This window comes from Larus michahellis, chromosome 2, assembly GCF_964199755.1.
Source record: "Larus michahellis chromosome 2, bLarMic1.1, whole genome shotgun sequence".
Lineage (NCBI taxonomy): Eukaryota > Metazoa > Chordata > Aves > Charadriiformes > Laridae > Larus > Larus michahellis.
Window position 1 is genome coordinate 105,073,022 of NC_133897.1, and position 27,422 is coordinate 105,100,443.

Here is a 27,422-nt window from a genome sequence, read left to right on the forward strand (position 1 = left end):
TTTTCCAGTGAAATCAAAATTTCGAGAGAGCACGGATTTACTTGCTCTTTACCTAAATCAGTTATGAGTATGGGCTCTTGCAAAGGAATATCTGGTACAGGAACACTCGTCTTTCCTACTCGAACTTTTGCAGGTTTACGTTGATGTCGCAGCTTTCTTAGTTCAGTATGCTTAAAATGCGAAGCAATGTGAGTTTTCCTGTGGCCCGATGTTCTGAACTTTTTGTCACAGTGAGGACAAGCAAAAGGCCTAACACCTGCAAAAGATCAAAGAAAAATATTAGTTTGTGATTTTATTTCCACTGCCCTACAAATGTAGCTTTGGAGTAAAGAGTCTCTTTTCTGTATTTTCTTTTTTTGCTTCCTATCAGGGTGTTTATTGTCAAGCAGGTTTTCAAAACAGATCCACAAAATCCAATTAAAATTAAGTATAAAATTGCTGAACGACTAACTGGTTGTAACACATCACTCTAAGCAAGCTTGTTATCAGGAAACTGGATGATGCAAGAGTGACAGCAATTTTCAAAGGGTTCCAGAAGCTATCCTAAGAACTGCAGACAGCAGGTCAAATGTCCTTCCAAAACAAACTGTTAAAAAACTGTGAGTAAAAAGAACCAGCAAACACATAGACAAACAATATATAATAGGATAAAACAGAGGAGTGATGTGACAAAGTTTAAAGAAATTTTAGATTGGCCTGTGAAAATATCAACACTGATGGCAGTCAAAAAAGCAGGCCAACAGGAGTTACTAAAAAAAGACTTCTGCAATGCAAAATCCATAGAAACCTGTCCTTGGAAAGGATACTGGAGAACTTGGTAAGTTACAGAGACAGGCAAAGCTGCCCAACTTTCAGCTTTTGTTCAAGGGAAAATCTTGGACTTAGAAGGCTAGGAAACATGACTGGGGATTATGAAGAAAGGTCTATAAAATCACAGGTGGAAAAGTGCACAAGAAATAAGAATGAACCATTCTTTACAATACTGTAACTAAATCACCATATGAAACTACTGAGCAGGATATTTAAAGCAGCAGAAAGTATTTTACTCAACATGTAGCTCAACATTTGAATTCATTATGTTAGGTTGTTCTAGTAGTAAGTTCACACGGGTTGAAAAATCAATTAGGTTAAGTTCTTTCGAACAAAAATCTACAAAGTGCTGCTTAGTGCAGAGGTACAGCCTGCTTCACAAAGCCCTCAACCCAAAGATCAGCAGAAGGTAGTTGTACGGTGCTAAGCAGCCTTACTGTAGGCTTCCCCTTTTCACGCTGCCATCAGCAACAGCAGACAAGGCTCGATGAACCTCTAACCTGACCCAGTAAGCCCTAACCTCCTAGACAAAGGAAGAAACAAACACCTCAGGAAAAACAAGCGTGCTGAACAACGGCTAACTACATACTGGAGTTCCATAACCACTGGACTACCTATTTTTCAAGTCACCTAGTGCTTTTGGTACTTCGAGTAAGTCTGACTTCTAAAATAAAGTAAGGCTGACTTTAAACTAACAGACAAAATACTGATTTACAAGTTTGCAGAATAAACAAAGCCAAAAACTCTCCGCAGATGAAGTCAACAGTGGTTTCATGGATTAAAGGCACCTCACTATAGAACATACTGAACACTAAACGTGCATAGCCAATGAATTATACTTTCACAGAATGTAAATACATAAACAGGAGTGAAAGGAAAGAGCAGCACATTTATGAGCTTATCTTGCTGAAACCTTATAACCTTGCAAAAACAATGAAAGAAAAGTGGAAAACAACCAGGTAGTCCACCAAGAGTGGAAAACTCATTTTTCTCTATGCAGAGTATACAAGTTCAGCCACAGAAAAACAGGTATTAAAGGCATCGTATATTATGTAAACAAGGACCACATGAACAGAGGAATTTTAGGGTATGCAGTACAAGATACTGGAAACAGGTAAGTTGGTAAGAACACCACGCAACACCTTATTGTGGAAGATAAAATGGGAAGTAACTAAATAGTCCTGAGTGATACAGTGAAATAATCAAAAAGTATGGGGAAGGGAAGAAAAGATGCAGAGTAAATACGAAAGATGACTGGGATACGTAAAATCAAAACTCAAGTTTTAAGAGTATGACTCTTCTGAAAGCACAATTAAATACACTCAAAATAGTAACATTAAAAAGGAGCAACAGCTGACTCATCACCAGAAAAATAGATGTCCATGGCTTTTTAAAGTGCTCATAGTTTCAAAGCCATGAAACACTACAAAGTTATGACTAAAAGTTCATCATGTAAGACACTAAAACCAGTTCATTCTCTGGTATGTATCAATGACACGATAGACATCTCTACTATTTAAGTGCTTCACATAGTCTTTTTTTTCTATGAAGGTCTCACCCACATCATAGAAAATACAAAAGCAATTTTGAGTCTACCTACTTACCTGTATGTAGACGAATGTGAACTTTTAAACTCCCTGAGGTGGAAAAGCATTTCATACAAAATTGGCACTTGAAAGCCTTAATGCCAGTATGTGTTTTTATGTGTGCTGTGAGAGTACTCTTAACGGCAAAGGCGCGGAAACACTGGGGACACTTGAATGGCTTCTCATGGGTATGAATGCGGATGTGGCGCACTAGATCACTTGGTTTTTTAAATTCTTTAGAACAATACGGACAAACATGCCACCTTATTCCATTTTCTTCACGTATAGAACCTAAAATGAGGAACATCACAACAAACGTGTTAGAAACATCAACAGTTCTTCAAAAATTCTGCTACACTGACACCATTATACAAAGCAGTCAAAACACAAAAACATTTTGTCAAGTAGATGCTATTACAACACGTTGGTAAACAATTATCTTCTCCATCAGATACATTCTGCTTCACAAAAATAGTGATGGGCTGGAATGACAAAAACAAAACCCAAGAGAATCCTGTTGAAATTGAAACATTTTTGTGCTACTGAAAAGGAAGAAGGGAGGGGGGAAGCTAAGAAATGTCTGACTTCACAGAAAATAAACCAATTTGTATCCCACTTAGAAATATGAAACGTAGATGTAATGCAATATAATATGCCAGTTAACTTACAAATACCATATCTAACACAAAATTGTCAAAAAAGTATTGCAATTCCAAAGACAGGTGACTTGCAAGTATTATCCACAATATCAACATTCATCCTTCCCTACGTGGCCCAGGCCAGTGAAGATCTGCATGAGGCAGCAGCACTACTGCTGCCTCCGCAAGGCCTCACTTCTAAAGAGGAAGAACAGAACTTGCAAGAACTCTCTGCTCTGGCACACACCATGAAATCCCAATCCTCCTCAGAGAAGGATGATGGGAAAAAAAAAGAAGGAAAAAGACTCATGCTAGTCCTTTTTTGTCCTCCTCCAAAAACTCCAGTCATCTAAATCCAGAAGATTTATCAGCGTAACTTCACTTAATGCCATTCTGACACATTTTAGTATCAGCATAATGAAAGTTATATATCCTAATATCATAACTTCTACATACACTGTGTTTTAGATAAAAGCACATGAAGTTTGTGACTGATCCACAATACATTTTATATTCCTTTATAAAGCCCTCAACATACCCACAAATACTGTAGTCCTTATGGCACAAAAAGTAGCAAGCAGTGGCAACATTACCAGGTAAAAACGGTGATTTTTTCTTAATAATCTTTTTTTCTTTCTTATCCAGTTTATCTGTACTCTCTTGCTCCTTATCTTGTTCTGCATTATTAGAGTCAGCCTGATGATTTGAGAGAGTCTGGATGTCTGGGTTCTGATCCTGGGCCCCAGGAGTCTTAGCCTGGCTGCAGTCAGTAGGATGCGCAGAGACAGGAATTGAAGACAACCCACTGTTCTCCAAAGCTTGCTAGAAGAGAACAGAAAAATTCTAGATTAAGATAGAAACATTCCACAGTTGCTCCAACTTTTCTCAAGCAACTACTTAGAAGATATAATGCAAATATAGTTAAAGGAATTAAGTGTCTCATCCTCCCGGAATTTCAGCTGGATTTCAAACTTGCAAAAAACCAAACAAACATTCTCACACAACACTGACTTCTGATTGTCTGTGAGATTTTAAGCTGGATTTCCTGCACTAATGCATTTGCCAACAACTGCCTTTCAGTAAGGTGCCAACTGTTTCTACAGAACCAAGCATTTGCCAGGAATACAGAGCTATCTCTTATGCCTACTAGATTAGATAATAGTTCCCCATAGAAGATCAAAATTGAAGCCCATCAGCTTGTGGAGAAGCCATAGATGATACAAAGGAAAAGGAAGAATACTAAATCAAAGAAAGGCTGGGAAAAGCTCAAAAGCCTCTGTTAACAAACCACTGATAACCATCAGACTGAGGCAAGAGTTATGCACTCCTTTTACAGCACACCTGGAAGGGACTGGAGTGTAGGCACCTTTATGGATGCTACTGTGTCTGAAAAGGCTCTGGATCAAAGATCTCAAACACACATATATAAGTAAAAGTGTGCAGATATTGACTGCTTGGAAGAAAACCACATTTTATTTTTATTTTGAACAACAATATGGCTAGTGATGCGCATACAATGACTTAAAGAACCAACCTCAAAGATGAATTTTTTTTTTTTAATAGCTATCACAACAATAGTTATATTTTGTGGTACAATTTGGTGTAACTACACGTCACATTCCTGACATTAGAGAACTCAGCACAGGTAACATGGTGAACCAGCACATAGCTATATGTAACATTCAGGTCTTCCAAAAAGAAATTTACATGGCGCTTAAAAGACTAGAGATGAAAAAACAACTTAAAGGTTAGCAGGCTACCACCAGTGCTAAGGAAGAATATTCTCCGCCCTGTTCCGTTATGCAGAGGCTGCAGAACAAGCATAGACAGCTGAATTACTGCCTGCATCTCTTCTGTTACGTAGCATCTCCTACTGCCAGTATCAAGGACAGAACAATGGACTAGCCCAAACACTGATCTGACCCAGGAAGGAATTTTCCTTGCACCAGTAGAAAGTGTTCAAATAGACCCTATTAATTAAAATAGGATAAAGGCCCCATATACGTTCTCATTTTTTAACCAGATAAAAATATTTTTCCCCTCTTAAATGTCATGTTTTAAGCACGGCATAACTTAAGGATGTGCCACAAGCTGCTTCTAGGCAACAGAAAAAAAAAAACAAAAAGCCAAACAGAGCAATAAAATGTCCATGTATGGGTGAGTATACTTAAAGCTTTCTTTTAGGTAATTTAATCAATATTTATAACCTTACTTTTGTAAAATTATACAAGAAGATACCTTGCTGCGTTCCATATGTGTTGAATAGATCTTTACAATGCTTTCTTGACTGGTACATCACTTAGCGTTCTTTCTGCATTTCTATCATTGGAAATACCGACCACTGAAATGTAAAGCTGTTCTCACACCCAGCTCTTACCTGCAAAATATCTCTATTGATTCCCACTGCAATGTTGAGTTGTTGACCAGGTTGCTGAGGCTGGTTATTTTCTACAGGAACTGGTTCTGATAACTCAAGGAGCTGCTGGATGACATCAGTTACAACCTGCTGACTCTGATGAGCAGCAGCTGAAGACACCTGGTTTTCTGTCTGTTGAAGAAGCGGAGACCGAAAATGTGTGGCCTGAAATAGACAGCAGTGCATTTGAAAAGGAAGATGTGAAGTATATGAACTGATCTGCTTGGCTCCCTTATCTGAAATGTCTGTTAACTGTCCACTACAAGGACGTCCACTTGTGTATGACATACGGATTACACAGAGCTGTCATTCAAACTCTGCTCGCTCCACTAAAGAATTGCTTCTGTATATCCCTTTTCTGAAGTTATTCCCAAACTGCATAACTGTAAGCCTACAGCTTGAATTAACTTTATAATAACTACTAAACCTTCAACCAGTTTACAAAACACAGGGATCAATTACTGAATTCCACCTGTAGAGGCCATATGAAAAGTAATTCCAAGACAAATAAATGGCACTGACATGGTTCTTTTTAAAGTTCATATTTAACTAAAGGAAGTCCTTTGGAAAAAAACCTTCCATTAGTTGAGATTTTTTTTGTATGAAATTATTTGTGTTACAACAAAACCTTTTAATAGCAATCAAACTAGTAACTTTTTTCCCCTTCAACTTTCAATCTTCTAAATCTCTTAGTTTTAGGAGAATCTCTTTATATTCTAAAAATTTAAATACATGTGGAGCAAAATACTAAAAAAACCTTGAAGACTAAAAGTCAAATTTCTTAATCTTTGATTTGGTAATTGTATCTGAGGCTACCTTAGTAACAAATATGAAGAAAAAAAGTGATAAAAAGTCTCGGTATTTTTTTTTGAAAAAGTCAGAAATAAAGACTCCTCCTGTTCTCCTTCACTTATAAATTTCTCTTCCTTATAACAGACTCCATAAGTATACCATTACTGAAACAACAGCTTTCAGTCATTTATTTTACTGCAGAAGAAAGAAATATATATTTATATAATGGCTAGCCCCATAATTCTGTTTCTTATAACACAGTGGATATTTTCATCTAATATTCACGTCTGTTCTCTACATAGACTCATTTCCATGCATGCAGACACACACACATATGCATATAAAACGCTATCTTCTTTCAGATCGTTTTTAACAAAGAATAATCTTAGGCTCCACATGTGTAATATTCTTCCAATCTGAAAACTTCCCTGAGATTTTATTTATACTTACACATTACACTGGGCAGTTAAAATGACACAGTCACCATAAGGATGGTTACATATTAAGAAAAGTTAGCTTGACTCGAGTTATATCCTGAAAATTTCATGAAGTATTCTTAATACTTTCTCATTAGACAATATAAAACAAAACTTTACCTCATTTCCCTCACATGCATATAAGAATAGCATTTGCTATTTTGCTGATTTAACAACTAGTTCCTCTTTTTTCACCTCACCATTAGGACAGGTGGAAAGACTCAATCTCCAATTTAACAAAAGTGCCACAAACATTTCAATATGTATTTTTACAAAATAAGACACAATATATGCCATTTTCATTGCAATAAACAGCAACTGAAGCAAAGTGTTTTGCTAAAGCATGTAACAGCTCTTTATGGGGACCATTCATTTTCTTGCAACAGAAGGCAGGGAAACTCTTTAGTAGAGCAGGAAACCTAGACTAAAAAGTCTATGCAATTTTCCCAGGCTTTAACAAAAGAAAAAAAAAATTGTCAATGAAGGAACTGCTCAACACAATCTTTGACACGAAAATTACAGTACTATGAATACTTGGCCAGTGTGTTCATGTATTACACAGCAGTTTACATAAAATCTCCTGGAGGTTATCTTTTTTGAAAAATTACATGCATGCATATGTATGTATTAAGTCTGTTACCACTACTATTAAGATACCCTGTTCATTAGAAAAAGTTTCAGAGGTCCATTTGTAGGTCTCTCTTCAATACCCAATTTTAAAAATAGCATATAGAATGAAGTGTTTTATTACTACTTCATAATTCCACATTTGTTCAATTAGAATAGTGGACCTTATGATCACCCATAGTCTGTCTGACCTACTGTGCAACACAGACCGTGTCACTGCTCTGAGTGAATTACTCCTTCAAGCAAAGTATCTGCACAGAAATTACAGCACTTCTTTAAATCAAGTCATTTATTGTGGTAACTCTTTCTGTTGCTATCCAACTTCAACAAGTTGCTCCAACAGTAAGTTATCCACACTAAAATTCCATACTTTACTGCAAAGCGTGAATTTGTTTCAACCCTCAAAACTTTTTTCTCTTCTCTTTAATAGAGATTACAGATTTTTCTTCAAAACAGCAGATCAAATCATCCTTAAATATTTTATCTGATGGGCAAAACAGATAATGCACCTTGAGTCTTCTTCAATAATAAATGCATCCTATCATACTTTAAGAATTGTGATCATTTGGATTCGTCCTGTATCTCTGAAGACAGTTCATGAATGGTGAACACTACAAACAGACAACCGACAAAAGCAAAAATTCCCAGAATAAAATACAGAGGGCATACAAGCTTTTAATTTCTATGCAAATTTTCTACTCTAAATAAAAGGACCAAAAAACTAATCTTTCCAGGCAAGGAAAACCTAACTTTTAGCTGATATATCAATTATTATCATCTCTTCCATCCCTATTCATAAAGGGAATTTAAAATCCTTGAAAATCCCCATCCCACAAATATTGCCTACTTTTCCTGTTCTTCTATACGTGATTTTATTCTTGAGCATATCAGAACAGATATTGCTTCTTGCACCTAGCTCACCAAGAAATCTAGATCACTGTTATCAGTGATTTGTCCTCTTCATAAATTACCTCAATTTTTTTAGCATCTTGATCAGTGATGATATTACATTTTCTTCCAGGTCATTCATAAAATATTATGTAGGTCAAGAATTCATTTCCAAGGGACTCCATCAGAAATACAGTAACTATAACGATTCCCTGAGCACCTCTTCTACAAGTTCAGTTCTGAGCCCCCTGGTTCAAGAAGGACAGGGAACTCCTGGAGAGGGTGCAGCAAAGGGCTACAAAGATGATGAGGGGACTAGAACATGTCACTTATGAAGAAAGACTGAGGGACTTGGGTCTTTTCAGTCTGGAAAAGAGAAAAGACTGAGGGGGGACCTTAACAATGCTTATAAATACTTAAAGGGTGGGTGTCAGGAGGATGGGGCCAGGCTCTTTTCAGTGGTGCCCAGCGACAGGACAAGAGGTAACAGGCACAAACTTGAGCATAGGAAGTTCCACCTAAACATGAGGAGGAACTTATTTTGAGGGTGGCAGAGCACTGGAACAGGCTGCCCAGGGAGGTGGTGGAGTCTCTGTCTCTGGAGACATTCCAAACCCGCCTGGACGCCTTCCTGTGCAACCTGCTCTAGATGACCCTGCTCTGGCAGGGGGGTTGGACTAGATGATCTCCAGGGGTCCCTTCCAACCCCTGTCATTCTGTGATTCATTGAATACAGCAAATATTAGTAGTTAATTAGTTCCCATCAGTTCTGTTCAGCTTTAAGGTAACTGGTCCTGCAACACCGAACTCACAGTAAAAGATAAAAAGAAGTGGATAGACCGGTTATGGTGACTTTAAAGCAATACTACTGCATCTCCTAGTCCTTGTTTTAGTGCATTCTAGTACACGAGAAGACAATCAGTAGCTGAAGTTGGGAAGGGGGTAATGCAAGTCAAATTAGTCTGTCACTAAGCTATCATGCTGCAACCCATGGCTGACAAACAGCACGTGATATAGTTGCAACAAAACATGCTAATGCACTCACCGTGACTGGCAGATCAAGAACTGCCTGCCTGTACCTATACATCAAGACTGCTTGCTATGGGGTTCCAGAAAGCCAGCCCTGCATCGTCCTTCCCCAGCTCCATGAGCTCCTCCTGAGCCCTGTGGTTTCCTTGCTGCCTCAATTCTAATCGACTCAACCAGCACCAACACAGCTCCTTCCCTCTCCACCCAAACCATGGTATCCCTGTGAAGTAAAGTCTGAGGGGTAGGATAATTTGGTACTTAAGAGAGCCCTTACTCTCCTCCAGTCTTTTTATACAGGAGAATATTTGCCTCCATTTTGAAGGCCTAATACAAAGAATTACGTGCAAAATCATGACCGTATCATGAATGAGGGAATATAATCCATTCAAGACCTGTTCTGTTACTAAATAACCAGCTGCATTCACCAAGAAGTTCGCCTTCACAGACTAGCTGATCAACGCATCACAGAGGACTGCTGTATATCCTTCTCCACCAGTTAAATGAAAGCTTACAAAATTCTCTAAACTTTCGCCCACTTTAAGTCTTTACACAAAAATATGACAAAAGCTGTACACTTACATTCTTCCATTTGTTATCAACGGGTTGCAAAAGATTAGCAGGGGATGTTGTTAAAGGCTGGGTGACAGAGTCCTATAAAGAAATGAAAATAAAGTATTTTAAGCCTTTGTACAAAAAGAAGAAAAATATGGCAAATATTGTGCATAGAAGTAGCACGGTTCATTTTCCCACAGTATGGAGACTAGGGACAGAAAAAATGAGACTATGGGAGAGATACAACAGTACCTAGAACCACTAATGTTGCTTCATAGTCTATACACATTAAATAAACACAAGGTACAGAAACCAATACCTTTGCTATAAGCACCAAAAGACAAATAACAGCCTTACCATAAGCATTTTTTTACATGATGTACTTATGTATCACACAAGAATGCAGTCTTTGGTAGCACAGCACTTCAGGAGACTTCAGCCTTCAAAATTTATTGTATTAAGAACACAACCATTGTTCATCCCCAGGGATATAACAACAAGGGATGACAGAGACTGACTGCAAACTTCAGAACATAATTATTATACCGGAGATTTCTTGTTAAAGAAGCTCTGCAAGTTTTGAGCAGAATGAAGAAGTCAGTTCTAATATAAGAATGCTATTGCTAATCTAAGGACGTACCATCTTTCTATAATAAATAAAAATCAATAATCAATTGGCCAATCATCAAATCTCTGCAGTTTCAGATATAAAATTAAAAATAAGAAGTGTAATACTCTTAATATGCAACTGACATGTCAGTTACCTTTGTTCTTACTTGTTAAACTTCTTGGCATGTTATTAGAAAGAAAATTTTTTTCTCCCATTTTGCTTATACTATTATATGGAGGTATTCTTTATTTTCCCCAACCTTCATACAAGTGGAGAGTATTCATGCAGCAAAGGTAACACCACCACAATCAATAGGCAATGCAAATGCAAAATACTCAAGCACACCTAAACAAGAGAAGCACAGCTGGACAGGGAAAGCAAACATGAAGTACTATGAAGGAATCCTTTTCCATTCTGCTTTTAAGATTAGGCTTGTAGAGATGTACAAAAAGACATAGATTATATGTACTCGCAAGCAAATAGGGCATCTTAGTTGTTTTTTTCTTTTAGTTAACCTGAAGGGACAAATAGCATCTGCCATACAGAAAACTTTATGAAATATAAAAAGAAAAATAGTTACCCAAACAACACTACTAGACACTCATTTTCAACAAGATACAGCTACATAATGAAATGGAGGCTTTAAATTTTAACCCTCCTCTTCAAAGACTGCTATCAACTTGTCATCCATTGACCTTTAACGCATAAAAATTGGAAATGATGCAAAACAGAGTGGAATAATGGTAGAAAAAGTAGTTATATTCAAAGAAAAAAATGTACACTAAAGTATACATTTTTTTATATATATATAAAAATGTATACTAAAGTATACACTAAATATGCAACGGGTCAAAAAATAAAATAGTCTTCTGAAGCCAGAAGCATTTTCTGAAATTTAGTTTCTTGTGTCTCAGTAAAGAAAAACCCCAACATTCAGTGCTTACAATAAAGGTAAGATTTTTCCTTTATGATCTGTCAAATAAGAAGCTAACGTTTAAAATAAGTTATCAGAAATACTCAAAAGAAGAATCCACTATGTCTTTATATGGACTATAATTATACAAATAATTTCTGAAAATTAGTTAAGACTAACATATAATTTGAATAGTTCCGGATTTCATTGTTCCAGCAAAACTTTGCAATTATTTTTAGGGGAGTAAACCCTTCCTCTGCACACAATCTGTAAGCACCAGAATTATATTTTACTTAGTTGTAGAATAAAATGCTATATTTTCATGTAAACCCTCAAACTGAAAATCTTTTTTGCATATACTTTGCTAATTTACATTTTGCCAATATTTAAAAAAACAAATCAATTCCAAAAACGACAGAAGACTTGGAAAAAAAAAATAAAACACAAAACAGCTACAGGTCTTCTAGTTCTAACCTGTTTGAAGAATTACTGGAATTAAGATACAGATCTAACTAAACTCTTAAAGGCATTTTCACAATATCCCAAGCATAGCTTACCGCTGTAACATGAGATACGTCTGTTGAAGAGCTTGCAGAATTCTGTGGACCACCCATGTGCATCTTGCTGATATGTGTATTTAAACTACCCAAGCTTTTGAAGACACAGCTACATTCTGTACAGTTGTATGTAGGGCCATTCTTCACCTTCAATAAAACAAAAAAAAAAAATTAATTTTCCCTAAATCTACCATCTGAAATTTTATATTTTTCATTATTTATCCACATAAAAAACATACTATGGGGTTACGAGAGCTAACATGGTTTACTTTTCCAAGCTACTGACATCCAGTTATGGAATCAATCTGGTATCTCTCGGAAGTTAAGTCAACTGTAATCTATGTGCATGACTGTCATCTCCCATTACCAGTTCTCAACACTGGAAAGCACCAGAGAGCAAAACAAATGTCATCTGGCAAACGAGGCTTCAGACTTTTTCCCCCCTTACAATTTCCTACCCTTACGTACTTCAAAACGAAACTGAAATTCAACTTTATCAATTAAGATGTGCCTGAAGATGTAATACCATACATAATACAAATAGAAGTTTGGAAATACAAAGAGAAAAAAAGCAAGTAATTTATCTTCACATTTCTGGGTCTCTTCTGTTTACTTTTGCAAACATATCTTTCATAAATTTCCAAGAAAAAATAAAAGTAGAATGAAGGCAAGACAGATAAGGCCAAAGACCTACATCATGAACAGCATGAAAAAACCCCAACCAAACACACCAAAAAACCACCACAGTGAAGGGCAGGCAAGTTTAATATGTAATTTGAACACACAGGATGAGAAAGTGATCAGCAGCAACTTGTTTGGGACTTTCAGGCCAAGGGGTTGAGGTAATTAAAGCAGCTAAATTTGCAGATTCCAACCATCCTCACTTCCCCCTCCTCCTCAGTCTATCACACAGCACTAAGAGCCACTGCAGAACTTTCAATATGTAGGGAAAAAGGAAGTCTTCAAAAGAAGACATGCTGTACTGCTTGCAATATAGTATGGAATTTTGTATTTTCTGACATTAGTTTAAACTGATAACAAGACTTTCAGAAAGATGTATAACTAATAAAATACAGGTACAACTAAACTGATATACAATGTGAGAATCAACCTGTTTCACTATCATCTGTAACATTATTTTGTGACTGTCTCAGGATAAAATGAAGAATTAATAGAGTTCTGCATGCAGTCTTGAAGTAAACACAGCAACAGCAAGAAAAAAAATAATCAACAAATGGTTCAAAGCAATAACTAAAATGTAGGCTCATGGTCACAGAACACAGCATAAGATGTGATCAAGAGGCAACATTTATTTAAAATCTCTTATCCCATAGTCTTTTTTTTTTTTTTTTTACAGAAAAACAGAGCAACAGAAAAAAGTGGAAAATGTTTTTGGCTTGATCCCCAACAATCTTGTAATATTGAAAAAAGTCAACGTAAATTATGAAATTAATGTTGGTGCGCTTTTTTTACGTAGCAAAAGCTATCACATACAGGGAGCTGCGAACAGTGAGGAAGACTTGTCACACAAAGGTATATGAAATGTAAACATATGATTTAATATCATCAAGCATAATACAAGACACTAAGACATATTCTATGACATATCCTAAAAGTAAGAAACTAACACACTAAAAAGATCCTTGGTAAAAAAAAATCCAATAAATAAGATCTGTTGTTGTAATACAAAAATGGCAAACAAGAAAGCAAATTTCAGACAGAGTTAGGGGAAAGAGTGAGAGCAGAGATGATATTCTGCATGCAGGAAAAGGAAAAAAGCTGCCTCTACCAGTTTATACCTTCCAAATTGAAACTATGTCTCTTTCTATGGGTATTTCCAACCACAAATCACTACAGCCAGCAAGGAAATAACTGAATGAAGTTGCATAGCCAGTGTTGCTCAGAAGATTGTATTACATTATTACAGCAGTACCTTTTGAATCTTAAAAATCGTCTGTCACAGAGAAGAAAAAAAATCAGTATAAAGAGGTCTGAGACAACAATGCTTATTATTTTGTAATTTTCTTCTACCTGTAACTGAAAAAAAAACTCTGAAAAAGGCTCCAAGATATATACTTCAAAGATAAATTGCAAATATGCTCTATGATGGAGTTTGTGGGTTGCTGTTTGGCCTTGAAATTTCTCAACATTTTCTGCTTTGCTGTTTTTGGCTTACTTTCATCTGATTCTAGCCCTCGTTCTCGATGACTGACATTGGTACATTTTTTACACCTAAAACCACTAATGATTTATTAATCTGTCAATGTACTGAAAAGACAACGGTAAATGAAGGTTTTGCCAATTATCTTAAGTATACATTTATTCAGATTAAGCGATTTTAGGAAAGCTGAATTCGCAGGTAAAACCAACAAACTAGAATCTATACTACAGCAGCAAATCTATATTGACTGCAGAAAGCATCAGAGAGCACAGGAATAGCAAACAGGACAACTGAAATACTGAAAATGAAATAAGCAGTATATTAGCACCAACCACTTTATGAATAATTGTATTTACCTCTGAATGAACTCTCTGTATGTGTGACTGAAGATTGCCTTTCTGAGAAAAGGCTGCAGGACAAAAGGCACAAGCATGAGGTTTTTCACCAGTGTGCTTGATCATATGGGTCTGCAATGCCCCCTTCTGGTTAAAGGCTTTTCCACATTCACTACATTTAAAAGGTCTTTCACCTGAAATAAAAAAAAAAAAAGAAAAAAAAAGAGGGATGTGGGGTAAGGAGCTTTAAATAAACATTAGTAGTTTGCTGTATCCAAATGAAAAATAAAATACCACATACAGCTATATGTGCACGCACACAGATAAAGACAGAAACATACATTATTAGCTGTTTAGACAATGGAATTGTTTACTTTGACCACCAATCTCAACATCTACTCTAATAAAGGTCTAGCTTTGTGAAAAAAATTCATGACCTAACTGATGTTTATCAGTTAAAATGGTTAAAATAAATAAAACCTGCATGAAACAATTATTTAGAACAACTTCCCTCAACTTGTGGTTTGGAAGATCTCAGGAACTGCTACGCAAAACCCCTGGAAGAAAAAGGGGAAAAGAAAAAACAAAACCACATATGCCACTCTTCTACTATTGAAGAAAAATCTAGGCAATGTTGTTACAGGAATGCTCTGTCACTATTTCCCGATTTTGGTGTCCTCAGTGCCGTGCATACGTAAGAGTTATTTGTACATTAACAGATTAAGCATGAAAAACTCCCCAGAAATTTAAGTGACAAAACATAATAGAACTGCATTAACGTATTACAAACCTACATATTTTTAACACACAGACATTAAGAACAAAGCTCAGTTTCTTACAACCATGTGTCTTAACTGACTACTGGAAATCTCCACTGCTAACTCTGTATTACTCTTTTTTCTTTTTTGTAGTGAAACAGTTTAGCTGTGGTAACTCCAGGACCTTGAGAACATTTAACACTTTGCCTTTGTACATTTCTATAGCAAAACCACTAGAAGCACGCTGTACATTAATGTCTGCTACACCAGTACAAGCATGTGCTAAACTTTATGCACACTAAAGCAGTTTTAATGAGTATTTTTATATGACTTCTAATTATATAGCTGTAATTACATCTAGTTTAAAATGATTAATTCTTAATTAAATTCACGTTGTGTGAAATAAAAGCAGCTATTTTCTGAAACAGATTACAAGCACATAACTCACATAGTATCAGCTCTGAAGGAATGTGTATTTTCTGTTCTACCACTTATGGCTTTTGAAGATGCTTTAAGGTCTGCAGGTTTTCACCGTATATTTTTTAATATAGATTAAAATACAGAACACTCATTCGTATCTCCTTGAAATACGGTGACAAAATTCATACTGGGCTTTCATAAGTAAAAGGTTTAGCTTCCACTAATAGCTGCTGGTAGACGCATAGAAGTATTGCTTCAGGTTATGCTTGCCTTTTTAAGTAAATTTCGTTATAAAAACCAAGTCTTAATTCTAGTGTGGAAACATGGAATTTCTGTATTTCTCAAGCATAACTTAATAAAATACAAATTTGGGAGGGGAAAATGAGGGATTCATTATTATGGGAATTAATAACTGTTATTAATATGGGAATTGAAATCCATGAAACTTAATTCTTTTTTTCCCCAAAGGGTGTAAGTGCTTGAAATTAATAGCTAGGAACAAAAAAGTATTGCAATTAAGACACTAATGTAAAGCTGTACATGTAGCACAGACATGCTCTTTTAACTATTAAAGACTTTAAGTATTCTAAATTCTTTAAAGCAGAATTCTTCTTTCCTACATATTTTACAGTACCTCAAGCAAGTGGATACCAAGCCGATTGTCTGCAGATTTAAAGTAATGACATACTTCACAAATTAAATGAGTATTCACCAGCTACTTGGAACTTAAAATGACCCACCATTATGTGCAGATTGGGAGATTTTCTGCCTCTGTTTTCCCAATAAACAAATGCCTTTTTACTCTTCAAAAGAGCTATAAACTTTTTGAAGCTTTAGAAAAATGTCCTCAACCAACCATAATCTTGTTTCTTTAATTCTCTCTGGAATAAGCTAAAATAATGTATCAAATAGATATAAAACTCTAAAATAAGAAAGTTAATTTTCAATTACTTTTTTTGGATGTTATTTTGAGGCAACTTTTAAAACAGGTACAAGGGTGACCTCTTGTGTTACTGTTTTACAATTAAATTATAAAGCTTAAAAAGATTCCTAAGAAATCTGAGTCCCACAATGGAATTTTTATTTCTCCCTTGACAAACAAAATCAGTCTTCTACATGGCAACTTGTCACATCACTGCCTGAACAGACTGCTAATACAAACAAGATTGCACTTTTACATAATTTACTACTCTAGTTACATAAAAACTAGACAAACAGCAATTTATTCACAAGGTGGAAAATACATATATATTGCATATCACTGAGGCACCTTCAATGAAGGTTTTGTTTAAAGCCAATCTCAAGCTATATCATGTATGTCTGGTTATAACTATTCTTACAGTCCTCTGTACGCTTCAAAACCTTCTGTATTATTTCATACTTAGCATTTTTCAGTTATTTCAATTGCCTAAGAGTTAAAAAATGCACACATTACAGCAATTTTGCAAAAACCATCTGCTATTCATTCTGCAAAACTGAACAGTCACCTGCTCTTCTTCAAGTATCAAAATTAAAATCTAGGCTTATCACCTTGCAAGTTCACTTTGGACATCCTGAAAATGGCAGTTACAGTAAGTACAGAAAAGATATGGCAGTTACTTTAAATAAATCAATCTAAAAACAAAAGCAAAGCCACCATGTTAGTAGTATTATTAATTTTCACTTATTTGTACTCTATTTGTGACTGTAAATTTTAGAACCCGTTCTCTAGAGTATGTGAGATCTTATTTAGATTATCTGACTGGCCCTTACCTAGTTTTCCAATCTTAGGGCCCACTGAAACTTTAAGTACCAAACCTGGTATTCTGTAACAAATGAAACCTGCAAAGCACTTAAAACTTCCAGATGTACATCATTAGAAACAGTTATAAAAATTTTTAAAAGCGTATAAATTTCCTAAGCAAAGGAATTATATAAAGGGTGTTTTAAACCAACATGTAATAGCACCTAATGAACCAGATGTATTAATACTATTTCAAGCTCCAACTGGAAGAAAAGTATTTAGCATTTCACAGATTAATTGAATTTTGTAAAGCGAACGCAAATTAAAATAATTACTTCCACAATCTTACCTGTGTGTATCCTAACATGTCGTGTTAACTGACTCGGCTTCTGGAACGTCTTTCCACAGTGAGGACAGGAATAGGTAAATCCACTTCTGTCAATATTTCTGTTATAAGATCTGGTATTTGATACTCTGTCATTTAAAAAAAAAAAAAAAGAAATTTAAATATAATCCTCTTAACCCTAACACTAAACATTATTTTGAAGAAGCTGATTTTATTCCATCATTTTTTCCATACAGTGTAAATTTGATGACAATGTATCGTATCAGCTGCAACAGTAAAAAAACCAAACTCTTTAATGATACTAAAAGAATAATGTCAATGGAGCATTATTCTGAATGCCTACACAACAGCAAGAATTTTACAGTTATTTCTGTAATAAAATTGATAGTTCTTAGAGGTTCTCTAGTAACATTTTCATTATAAATTTTGCTAGAAGTATACAGTGACTTCACAACTACTATTTTGGTGGGAACTTTCAACTCTGCAACTTTATTTCTTTCGCCTGAACGCAGCAAGACTTTTCTTTTTAACTATAATAGGAAGATTTCATCAACTAGAGCACAAATGCATTTGCTGAGTGCTAACAAAAACAGGTGAAGAATTTAACAACCCAAATATTCACCACTGCTCCTCAAATACAAATCACAATTTCCACAGAGACATGATAAGAGATGATAGAAACTCCCATATTTAATTTCTCTACAAATAAAGCTGGTTAGTTTAAATGACTGCTGAAAAACAGCAACGTGGAAAAAACCCAACTGATTTTACGCTGCCAAAAAAAAAAATAATAGAAAACCTAGGGAATATTAAAAGACCATTATAACAACACAGCTTAAGAAAGTTAAACCAGAAGGTAGTGTGGTACCTACAGCTCTCCACATTTTCCATAGCGCCTGCGTATTTACACCTATAAAGTAGTACAGCTTGGCAGTACTTCTTAAAGCTAACTGAAATTATACAAATTTAAATACCTGGTGTTTTTCCAAACAAATGAAAAATAAGAATTAGCTAATGTGGAACAGATGTGCAAAATACACCACCACCTTGAAACACAGGCTGGTATAACAATATAAAAAAGAGCAGGGAAGTAACAGCCTGTACGTAACACAAGAAATCATTGAACTTCCGCTAAAATGATGCATCTTTCTACTCTAAGAGAACATAAACATTCAGTGTATATTTAAAGGAAAGCACATTTTTGCTTACAGTTACTTCAAAGAAATATTACATGTGTTTTTTACTCTTTTTATACTCTTGCTGAGCGAGCGCAGAGTTTGGGTAGCGTATTTTACTTTTACATATTAATTTTATCTATCAAAATTCACTGAAATATCCAGAGTAAAATCAACTGAAGACTGAAAAGCAGAAGAGAGAACAGCACAGTTATTAGAAACTCCTCCTCTTTCCATCTCACATCAGATCTAGACCAGCCTGATTGTCAGACTACGCTCTCTGACGAGCAACATCTGTTTCAACTATAGGTGTGGCATTTTAATAAAGGATATAATATCCGTTTTGGAGACAACTGCAAGGACAATCCTTCAAGATCAGACCACCTTCTAAAATATTCCCTCATTTAGAGTTATAATGAACATTTTCTTTTTAGTAAAAGGGAGATAATAAATTTAAATTATAATTTCATAATAGCTTTCCATTCAAATATTTCAAACAGAAAATAAACACCTTTTTGGGAAGGAAAAGTGCAACCACTTCATGGAAAAAAAAAGGGAACAAAGGCTCTTCATAATTTTAAAACCCAAACATTTTTTGAAACTTATTTTACAATGAAAAGCAAGAATCAAATAGTAAAATTTTTAACTACTGATGCATGTCTTTGAACTTTATACACAGTCAAACAAGTTAGGTGAAATGTTAACTTTTCATTATTGATCTGAACAATATGAGAGGACTATGTCAAATAATAATAACAAAAAAATCAGAATGTCCACGTTTTTCCTTTCAAAATAATTTCTACTGAACCGCAGAAGGTGGAGCGGGATGACTTACACAATTCATTAACCTGGCTCACATACATGGCTTGTACTGGTACTGATAAATACGGTCCATCTCATATAAAGAAGCTCTGAAGCCACAAATAATTTATGTTTATGAAAGTAAAGATAAATTACTGTGGGGTGCTTATATTTAATTTATATCAGAATGTAGCATGCATAGTACTCTCTCAAAACTGCAGCCATCTATTAGATTCACTCACCTATTCTTTATTTATTCAGCTTAATTTCCACTGATATTCACAATAACAATGGTGGTTTTTGTGTGTGATATCCTATGACTCAATAGAAACATAACCACTTTACCTCAATTTTCAGTTTGCAAATGGAAAGCTACAACAATACACTTTTAAGCCTTCTAGAACACAGCTGTTAAGATCTCACGACCTCTATCATTTGCTAATAGAAATAATTGGAAATACCCAATATTTCTCATTTTTAAACATATATTTTTCCTATTTTTTTTTAATAGAAAGAGAGCAAGGATCAAAAGAGAGATCACCTGTCAAAAACATTAGACTCACTTCTGTTGGTTTAGTTTATACGTTAAGAAAGTTTTTTCTTCTCACTTAATTTTTATCTTCCTAAAAGTGAAGTTCCAACTAGAGAGCTGAGAGACAGAACAAATTTTCCCCGAAAGAATGAACAGCATTTATGTGGCCTGGTTTTTCCCTTCATTTTGTCCTTTTTCAGATTTACAAGAATGCACAGCAGGCTGTGGTGAGGACTACTTGCAAAAGACGATTAAAGTGCAAGGAACCACTTATTTCTTTGCAGAACACAAGTATTAGGATTTTTGCAATTACAATAAGTGCTATGTAAAATTAGTATATATTTTCTTCAATGTACTGCCATTAGCCTTTAAAATCACACGTAAACACACTTCAAAAAAATCACTCTATCAGAAAAACTTTGCCTGTGTTTACAAATAGCTAACGGATGGAACTATGCTGAGTATGGGTGCCTAAATATGAAAACAGAAAAAAAAAAAAAGGCCTTCAGAAACAACCACCTACTTTAGCAAGGTTTTAAAAAATAAACACCACTTCATAACAGCATACTAAAGAAAAGAAATTCTCTACATAGATCATGGTACTTTGCTCACTGGCAATGCTACTCTTGCTTCCCCCAGCTATCACCATATAAGTAACATCTGCTCATTTTGTTACAGTCCCATGATTGTTACCTTATTTTATAGTGAGTTTTCATATGCTCCTTTAGCTGTGAGGAAGTTTCAAATTCCTTTTTGCAAGACTTGCAGATGTGGATCCTACTGCCTGCCAATTCTTGACGATGTTCTTCCATGTGTATGGACAGCTGACTCTGTAAAGTAAATTCATCTCCACATTCTGAACAGATAAGATTCTGAAAGAGATAATAGAGACTGATTTTTTTAAAAAATTCCCAAACAGCAATACAAGCTTTGCTCAAATAGATGAATGTATCCTTCTACGGACATTGGCAGCTGGAAGCAAACAGCAATAAAAGTAGACAAGCAAACAAAAGTTTGAGACCCATAACAAATCATGAACAACAATCACTGCAAGCTTATGGTAATATTTATATTTTAAGAAACTCCACTGAAACTGAATTCTGTAAGAGTTCTGAAAAACAAGCAGTTCAGTACCATCCTCACCACCACTCCCTATTTTCTTGGTAGGCTAGTTCAAGATACACACAGAAACCTACCTCAGTGCCACTACACTATGGTATACACAAACAGTTGTAAACAAAAAAGTTACTCTCCAACCAGAAATATCTTAACTGTAAATTATAGGATTTTACACTTTTTACTGGTTAAAATGACACAAATTGTCACTTTTTAACACTAATCCCACCACAGTTACTACTGACTTTTCTTAAGCTATCTTCACAGAAAAGACAACAGGAAATAAACAGGACACATGTTTTTGACAGGTATCACTTCAACTCATTAATTTCAGAGAAGTGTTAAAACATACCACTTTCCAGTTACATTAGTATTCCATGTCATTTAGAATGGAAATCATACTTGTAACAATTAATGCAAAAGCACTGCCATTTCTCTGAAATTCAGAAGAATCAAAGTCAAATATTGTTTCAATGAAAACTAAAAGCTCTGCATTTATTTGACTTGATTTTGCTTTTCAAAAACATAATTTCATTTCTCAGTGTATCTTTATTCTACAGAATCTAAGCAGACAGTTAAGATTAAGTGTGTAAAAATATTCACCATCTCTTTGGCAATACATCTGTCACATTTTCCTTACTGGTGTGTGTAAGTAACTTCAGATAGTTTTCTTCTTGGTTTGTTTTTCAATAATTGTAATTATCACTGCAAATGGAAATGCTTTTTATCCTCCCTCCCTTTTTTTTCCTCCTTGAATGATCAACAAGGGGAAAAAAAAAAACAACCAGTGTCCATTTAAATAACAGCATCAACAAGAATGTTTTAAACAAGAGGAACAAAGATATGCAGTGCTATTTTTAAAATGCTTTGACAATAAATTTGTTCCTTAAGTCTGAAAAAACAAGAATTCTGCAATATTGCCAGATGTTTCCACACAAAAACTTAAAAATCTTTAAAAGTCATTTAATGAAATACTACCTCAAAAATGACTTGCTTAATCTAACCTACAGATCATTATTACTGGCCTCACATTATAGCGTGGGACAATAAATAAATACATATATATTACTTTCTTTTCCAGGATCTACATTCAAATTTGAGTAAAAATACTTCTGGTTTTGACTGGGATAGAGTTAACTTTCTTACTAGCAGCTGGTATAGTGCTGTTTTGGATTTAGGATGAGAATAATGTTAATAACACTCAAAGTTTTTAGTTGCTGCTACACAGTCAAGGCCTTTTCTGCTCCTCACACCACCTCACCAGTGAGGAGGCTGGGGGGGCACAAGAAGTTGTTAAGAGACACAGTTGGGACAGCTGACCAAAAGGGTATTCTATACCATATAACGTCATGCTCAGCATATAAAGCTGGGGGAAGAAGGAAGAGGGGGGTGTTCAGAGTGGTGTCTTCCCAAGTAACCATTACACGTGATGGAGCCCTACTTTCCTGGAGATGGCTGAACACCTGCCTGCCCATGGGAAGCACTCAATGAATTCCTTCTGCTTTGCTTGTGTGTGCAGCTTTTGCTTTACCTATTAAACTGTCTTTATCTCAACTCACGAGTTTTGTCACTTTTACTATTCCAATTCTCTCCCCCATCCTACTGGGGGTAGAATAAGCAAACAGCTGTGTGGTCCCACTTGCTGGCTAGGGTTAAGCCACAACAACTTCTTATTGAAAAATATTCTTCTTATACAACAAATTTGGCTTACTGCGATCTCTTCGTACAAGTGGGGAAAAATTACATGAAGAAAAGCTTATAATGCATACTATATCAAGCCCATGGTCCCCAAAATTGAGAATTTGTCAATCATGTCTCAGCATTTTTCAGACACAGATTATCTATGCCTTTAAGTTGCTTCTACACATATTCTATTAAGCCACTTCCACAAACAAAAAAGTAGCCTAAGTATTTGACACAACAGATGTCTATGGATTTTTATTCATTACTGTAGAATTTGCTGTAGGAAAGCAAGGATATGATAAAATAGAAAAACTGTACAAGAAAACAGCAATATATCAACCCCAATAGTCTCTCTCTGGAACAGGCAGTACCAGATTCATTTTTTCGCCCCTCAAGCCAACAAAACATCCACCACCACACACAAAACAAGTAATTGCACATTGTTAACCTCACTATGGTTAAATCCACCTCTTCACGTTAAACAAAAGGGGCTGCTCATACACTGCTAGATAATACTTAAAATTCCCAAACTCAGAAATAATTTTGGAAAGTTTTACTCATCTAATTCTGCCTGTATTAACTATCTTTATCTTATCAGATGCAATATCTGAAGGAACACTTTGGAACTCATGATCTTCACCTGTTTAGTATCAATGACTCCTACCATCTGTAAAAGAAGATTTTCATTTGCACTTTTTCAAAAGACAATTGCTCCCAAGTTATGAGACAGGACAAATCACATACAGTGAACATTTAAAAACAAACAAACAAAAAAATAAAACACAAAAAACCCCAGGATTTTTTAGCTCTAATTTTTACTCTATATCCACCAAATATCTGTTTTAACTTTTTCAACATATTAAGTTTTTCCTAAAGTCAAAGAAAACCTCATCCTCATGGAGAAAGAAGATATATTAGCAGTTTTAATGCTATAAACTAGACTTTTTCAGTTTGTATTTAGCATTCCTCACAAGCATGAGTCTCAGCAGCTCAAAAAGTACCACTGTCCATTTCCACTGAGGAAATGGACAAAAACAGGAGTCCTCTACAAGGTCAGGCATATTTGCGCAAGGTATATCCTTTATGACTACTTAGAAGAAAACTACCTTTCGTGATGGATTTTGAACATGAGTTTTTTCCATTACACCAGTTTACCACACACAAATCACTAAAGAACACAAGGACAAAAGTTAGTTTCTTACAAAATAGTTTTAAATAGCCCAGAAAATTCCTTCTGGAACCTCTCACAGGAGCAATCAATCATGAAAATCTGCGTTTCCATACAGACTGATATGCTCTCCCAAACCTAACTGGAAACCTCAAGAAACTAATCTGTGTCCCTCAGGGGTCCATATTGGGACCAGTAGTGTTTAATATCTTCATCAATGACATAGACCATGGGATCTATGATTCTAATCACACTGGCTTCTTGTTACTGCTCTTCTGCACTCATCTGGAGATAAAGCTGGCTGATGCAGCACAAAGCGAGACTAAAGTTACCCAAATCTCAGCTTTGCGCAGTAGCGCAACTGCTACCTATGAGTGAGTGAGTATGTATCTTTGCTCTGTTTTCGAATTTTTCAGCCTTTTTAACAGGAAGAGTAAGAAAGTGATAGCAAACAGCAGTGAGATGTACTCCCCTGGTAACTTAACTTCTTATCCTGCACACTATGAAAAACTCCTGAATGACAGCTAGTGCCATTGTCAAGACCCTCTGCTTCAAGTTCAAATTCCAGCTGTCCTACAGGCCAATGCATAACTATCGGGAAAGCCATTCTTGCAATTCTCTATGAGTTTATTATTATTTCATCTTTTATCACAGAATTACACAGCATTACAAGAATATATTCATTAGCAATTGAAAGGTGTTCATATAATTTTTAAGCTGCAGATTGAATTCTAAATTGAAAGGCATCACGCAACCTATTATTCTGACATCTGCACCAAGTATCAAAATCAGAGCAGCTGAAGTGGATGAAAAATCACTTAGTGATACAAATGAATACTAAAAAAAAAAAAATCACTCTTAGGCATCTTTCTTGATGCTCAATTTCCTTATTCTGATGTTTTTAGCAACTCATAAATCAAGTTTCCTCAACAAATACCCATTAAGCTATGTATCGTTATAGATACACTAACATACACTAAAATTGTACTCAAGTCTTCTCATTTTAACTCAGCTGTGTACATGACAAAACGTGAACTGATAACAAGATTAAAGAAGGAATACATTCTCTACAGATGGCATTCTCTGCCTGCTTCAGGGAAAAATGCAAACAGGCCTATCATCCCAAACCTGCTGGTAAGAACTGCTGTAAGCTGTCTGCAGTTGGTATGGAGAAACATGCTATTATTATGTTTATGATTAGAAGTCTGGCGATAAAAGTAGATACTTGACTCAGACCCAAATCTCCAACGCAAAGTGCAATTTTAAAAGGCCTTCACAGGAGGAAGAGGTAATTACATGATTGAGAACTTGGTATTCTGGGCAGTACAATTAACTCTGGCAACTGCAGTAACACAGTAATGACTACGAAGTATGCAGAATATTACTAGGCATTAACTGTTTGCTAAGAATTTAACCAATGCCTTATAAAAATGGAAAATGAAATCATGAGAGGGGAAGGAACAAGTCGTCTCAAGCAAAATAACCACTCAATACAGGAGTGGGAGTACTAGATAAGGGAAGAGCTTCATCATGCAAGAAACAGATGGAGAGAGCGCCTCATCATGACATCTGCCATGAAAGATGATCACTCAGACTACTACATGTGGGCTTATCAATGCACATGAAATCACAGAAATTGCTTCAAAATAGAAGTATTTGTAAATAACTAATCAGTTAATATTCATATATGATATGGTATCTATCAAACATGCATAGATTCTCTTTGTTATTAAAGACAGGTTAGGAACACTTGCTTGAATCCAGTATATTAATTTCTCCTACTATTATTAAAACAGACTCCCCATTAAAAGTCTTATCTTTCTTCTGAATGAGACCATTTATTCAATCCACCAATCTAAAGCATATAGTTAAGGGATTAAGTAGAACCATTATGACATGTGTTTTCAAAACTTAAATTATGAGGTTTAATGAATTACCTCTTCTTTCTCATGTAGCATTATATGAGCTTTCAGACTGGCTACTCTGGAGAATTTCTTGTTGCACACAGGACATGTAGGATCTTCACCATTATGAGTACATTTATGAAGTGTCAAGTTGAATTCAACATTGAATGACATTGGACACTGGTCACATCGGTGGGGCTGTTTGTTAAAACCACAAAAATAAAGACAAAATTCAATCTTCCCGTAAGTTACATACAGCCTAGGTGACACATATGACCATACAACTCAAAATGTTTTAAATAAAAAAGCATATTTCAAGTACCTATATATGATACTGATCCTTAATAACATCAGTCAATTATTTTCTCTTCTTTGCATCTCTCTATTGAAAACGCAAATACAGCATTTCAAGAGTGTAGGGGGAAAGGTGGTTGAGGAACTAAAGAAAGCAGAGACTCAAAACTGAGGCTGTCTGAGGAAAGTGAAGTTATCAGGAGAGAAGAATGAGCAAGAGATGGAAATAAGTTTTCCTACTTCAACGGAGAATGTGAACTCTCCTTAAGCAAAATTAATAATCGAACCAGCAAAGAGCTTAGTTTATGCTAGGATTGACTGTTCTTCAGTTGGTGTCTGCATAACCAGTTTTCATTCTTTAAGAGCACCTTCACTTTCAGATACACAAGCTCTTACAAAAGTGTGCAATGGCATGGTTTTAAAAACATCAACTTCCGTTTTTTAGATATCAATTTACAACATTGAAACTTGTGTAAGTGGTTCTTTTTATACACGAATTATCATCTCAAAGTCCTACATTTTGTAAAAATTCATCTGTACCTACAGCTACCTCAAACAGTAATAAAATTATTCTTCCATCACTTGTAAAGCATTTTTAGCTTTGTGAAATAGAAAGCAAGGAACAGAGATGAAATGTTTCAGGTTACAGACAAAACCTGTGACAAAAAGCTTCATTTAAAGTCAGTCCAGTCTTAATCACATACCTGTGATTAAGATTTTTTTCATTCTTTCCCAAATTTGATTTGTAAGCAGCTCAAGTGATGACATTAACCTACTAATACATACATACTAGATTAGGTCGCTTGACATTACTGGAAACAGCTATAAAACAGTAGTGGGGGTCCAGTTAATCAATATAAGCATTATTTTCTTTTTATTGCTCGTGGGTAGAATCAGTTTGCAAATTTGATTAAAAGAAACCCATACATTTTTCTCATCTACCTGAATATTTTACAAATCAAAGACAATGGCTGAAATTAAAAATTACTGAGCTGGAAACAACAATCTAATTAAAGGGCATCAAAATAAGGTCCTGTCTCAAAGGAAAAGAGGGAAAATGAAAGAGAAACTTCATAAAACTCTGAGGGTCCCCAAGTAGTAATTATTAGTGA

At 35.3% G+C, this 27,422-nt stretch overlaps 1 protein-coding gene across 10 annotated transcripts in view; it reads right to left on the reverse strand.

Moving 5' to 3' along the window:
* ZNF236 (zinc finger protein 236) overlaps nucleotides 1-27,422 on the reverse strand; it is an 82,914-nt gene that overhangs the window by 42,261 nt on the left and 13,231 nt on the right. For all 10 annotated transcript variants that reach the window (XR_012585688.1, XM_074576507.1, XM_074576509.1 and 7 more), the window contains exons 3-12: nucleotides 26,050-26,214; nucleotides 20,839-21,017; nucleotides 17,641-17,765; nucleotides 14,412-14,584; nucleotides 11,895-12,041; nucleotides 9,842-9,913; nucleotides 5,412-5,615; nucleotides 3,628-3,856; nucleotides 2,415-2,687; nucleotides 53-256 (exon numbers count right to left, since the gene is read on the reverse strand). Coding sequence is in view for 9 of the 10 variants with exons in the window: in XM_074576507.1 (XP_074432608.1) it covers nucleotides 53-256; nucleotides 2,415-2,687; nucleotides 3,628-3,856; nucleotides 5,412-5,615; nucleotides 9,842-9,913; nucleotides 11,895-12,041; nucleotides 14,412-14,584; nucleotides 17,641-17,765; nucleotides 20,839-21,017; nucleotides 26,050-26,214 (1,771 nt within the window). In the remaining variant the exon portion in view is untranslated. The remainder of the gene's footprint in view (nucleotides 1-52; nucleotides 257-2,414; nucleotides 2,688-3,627; nucleotides 3,857-5,411; nucleotides 5,616-9,841; nucleotides 9,914-11,894; nucleotides 12,042-14,411; nucleotides 14,585-17,640; nucleotides 17,766-20,838; nucleotides 21,018-26,049; nucleotides 26,215-27,422) is intronic.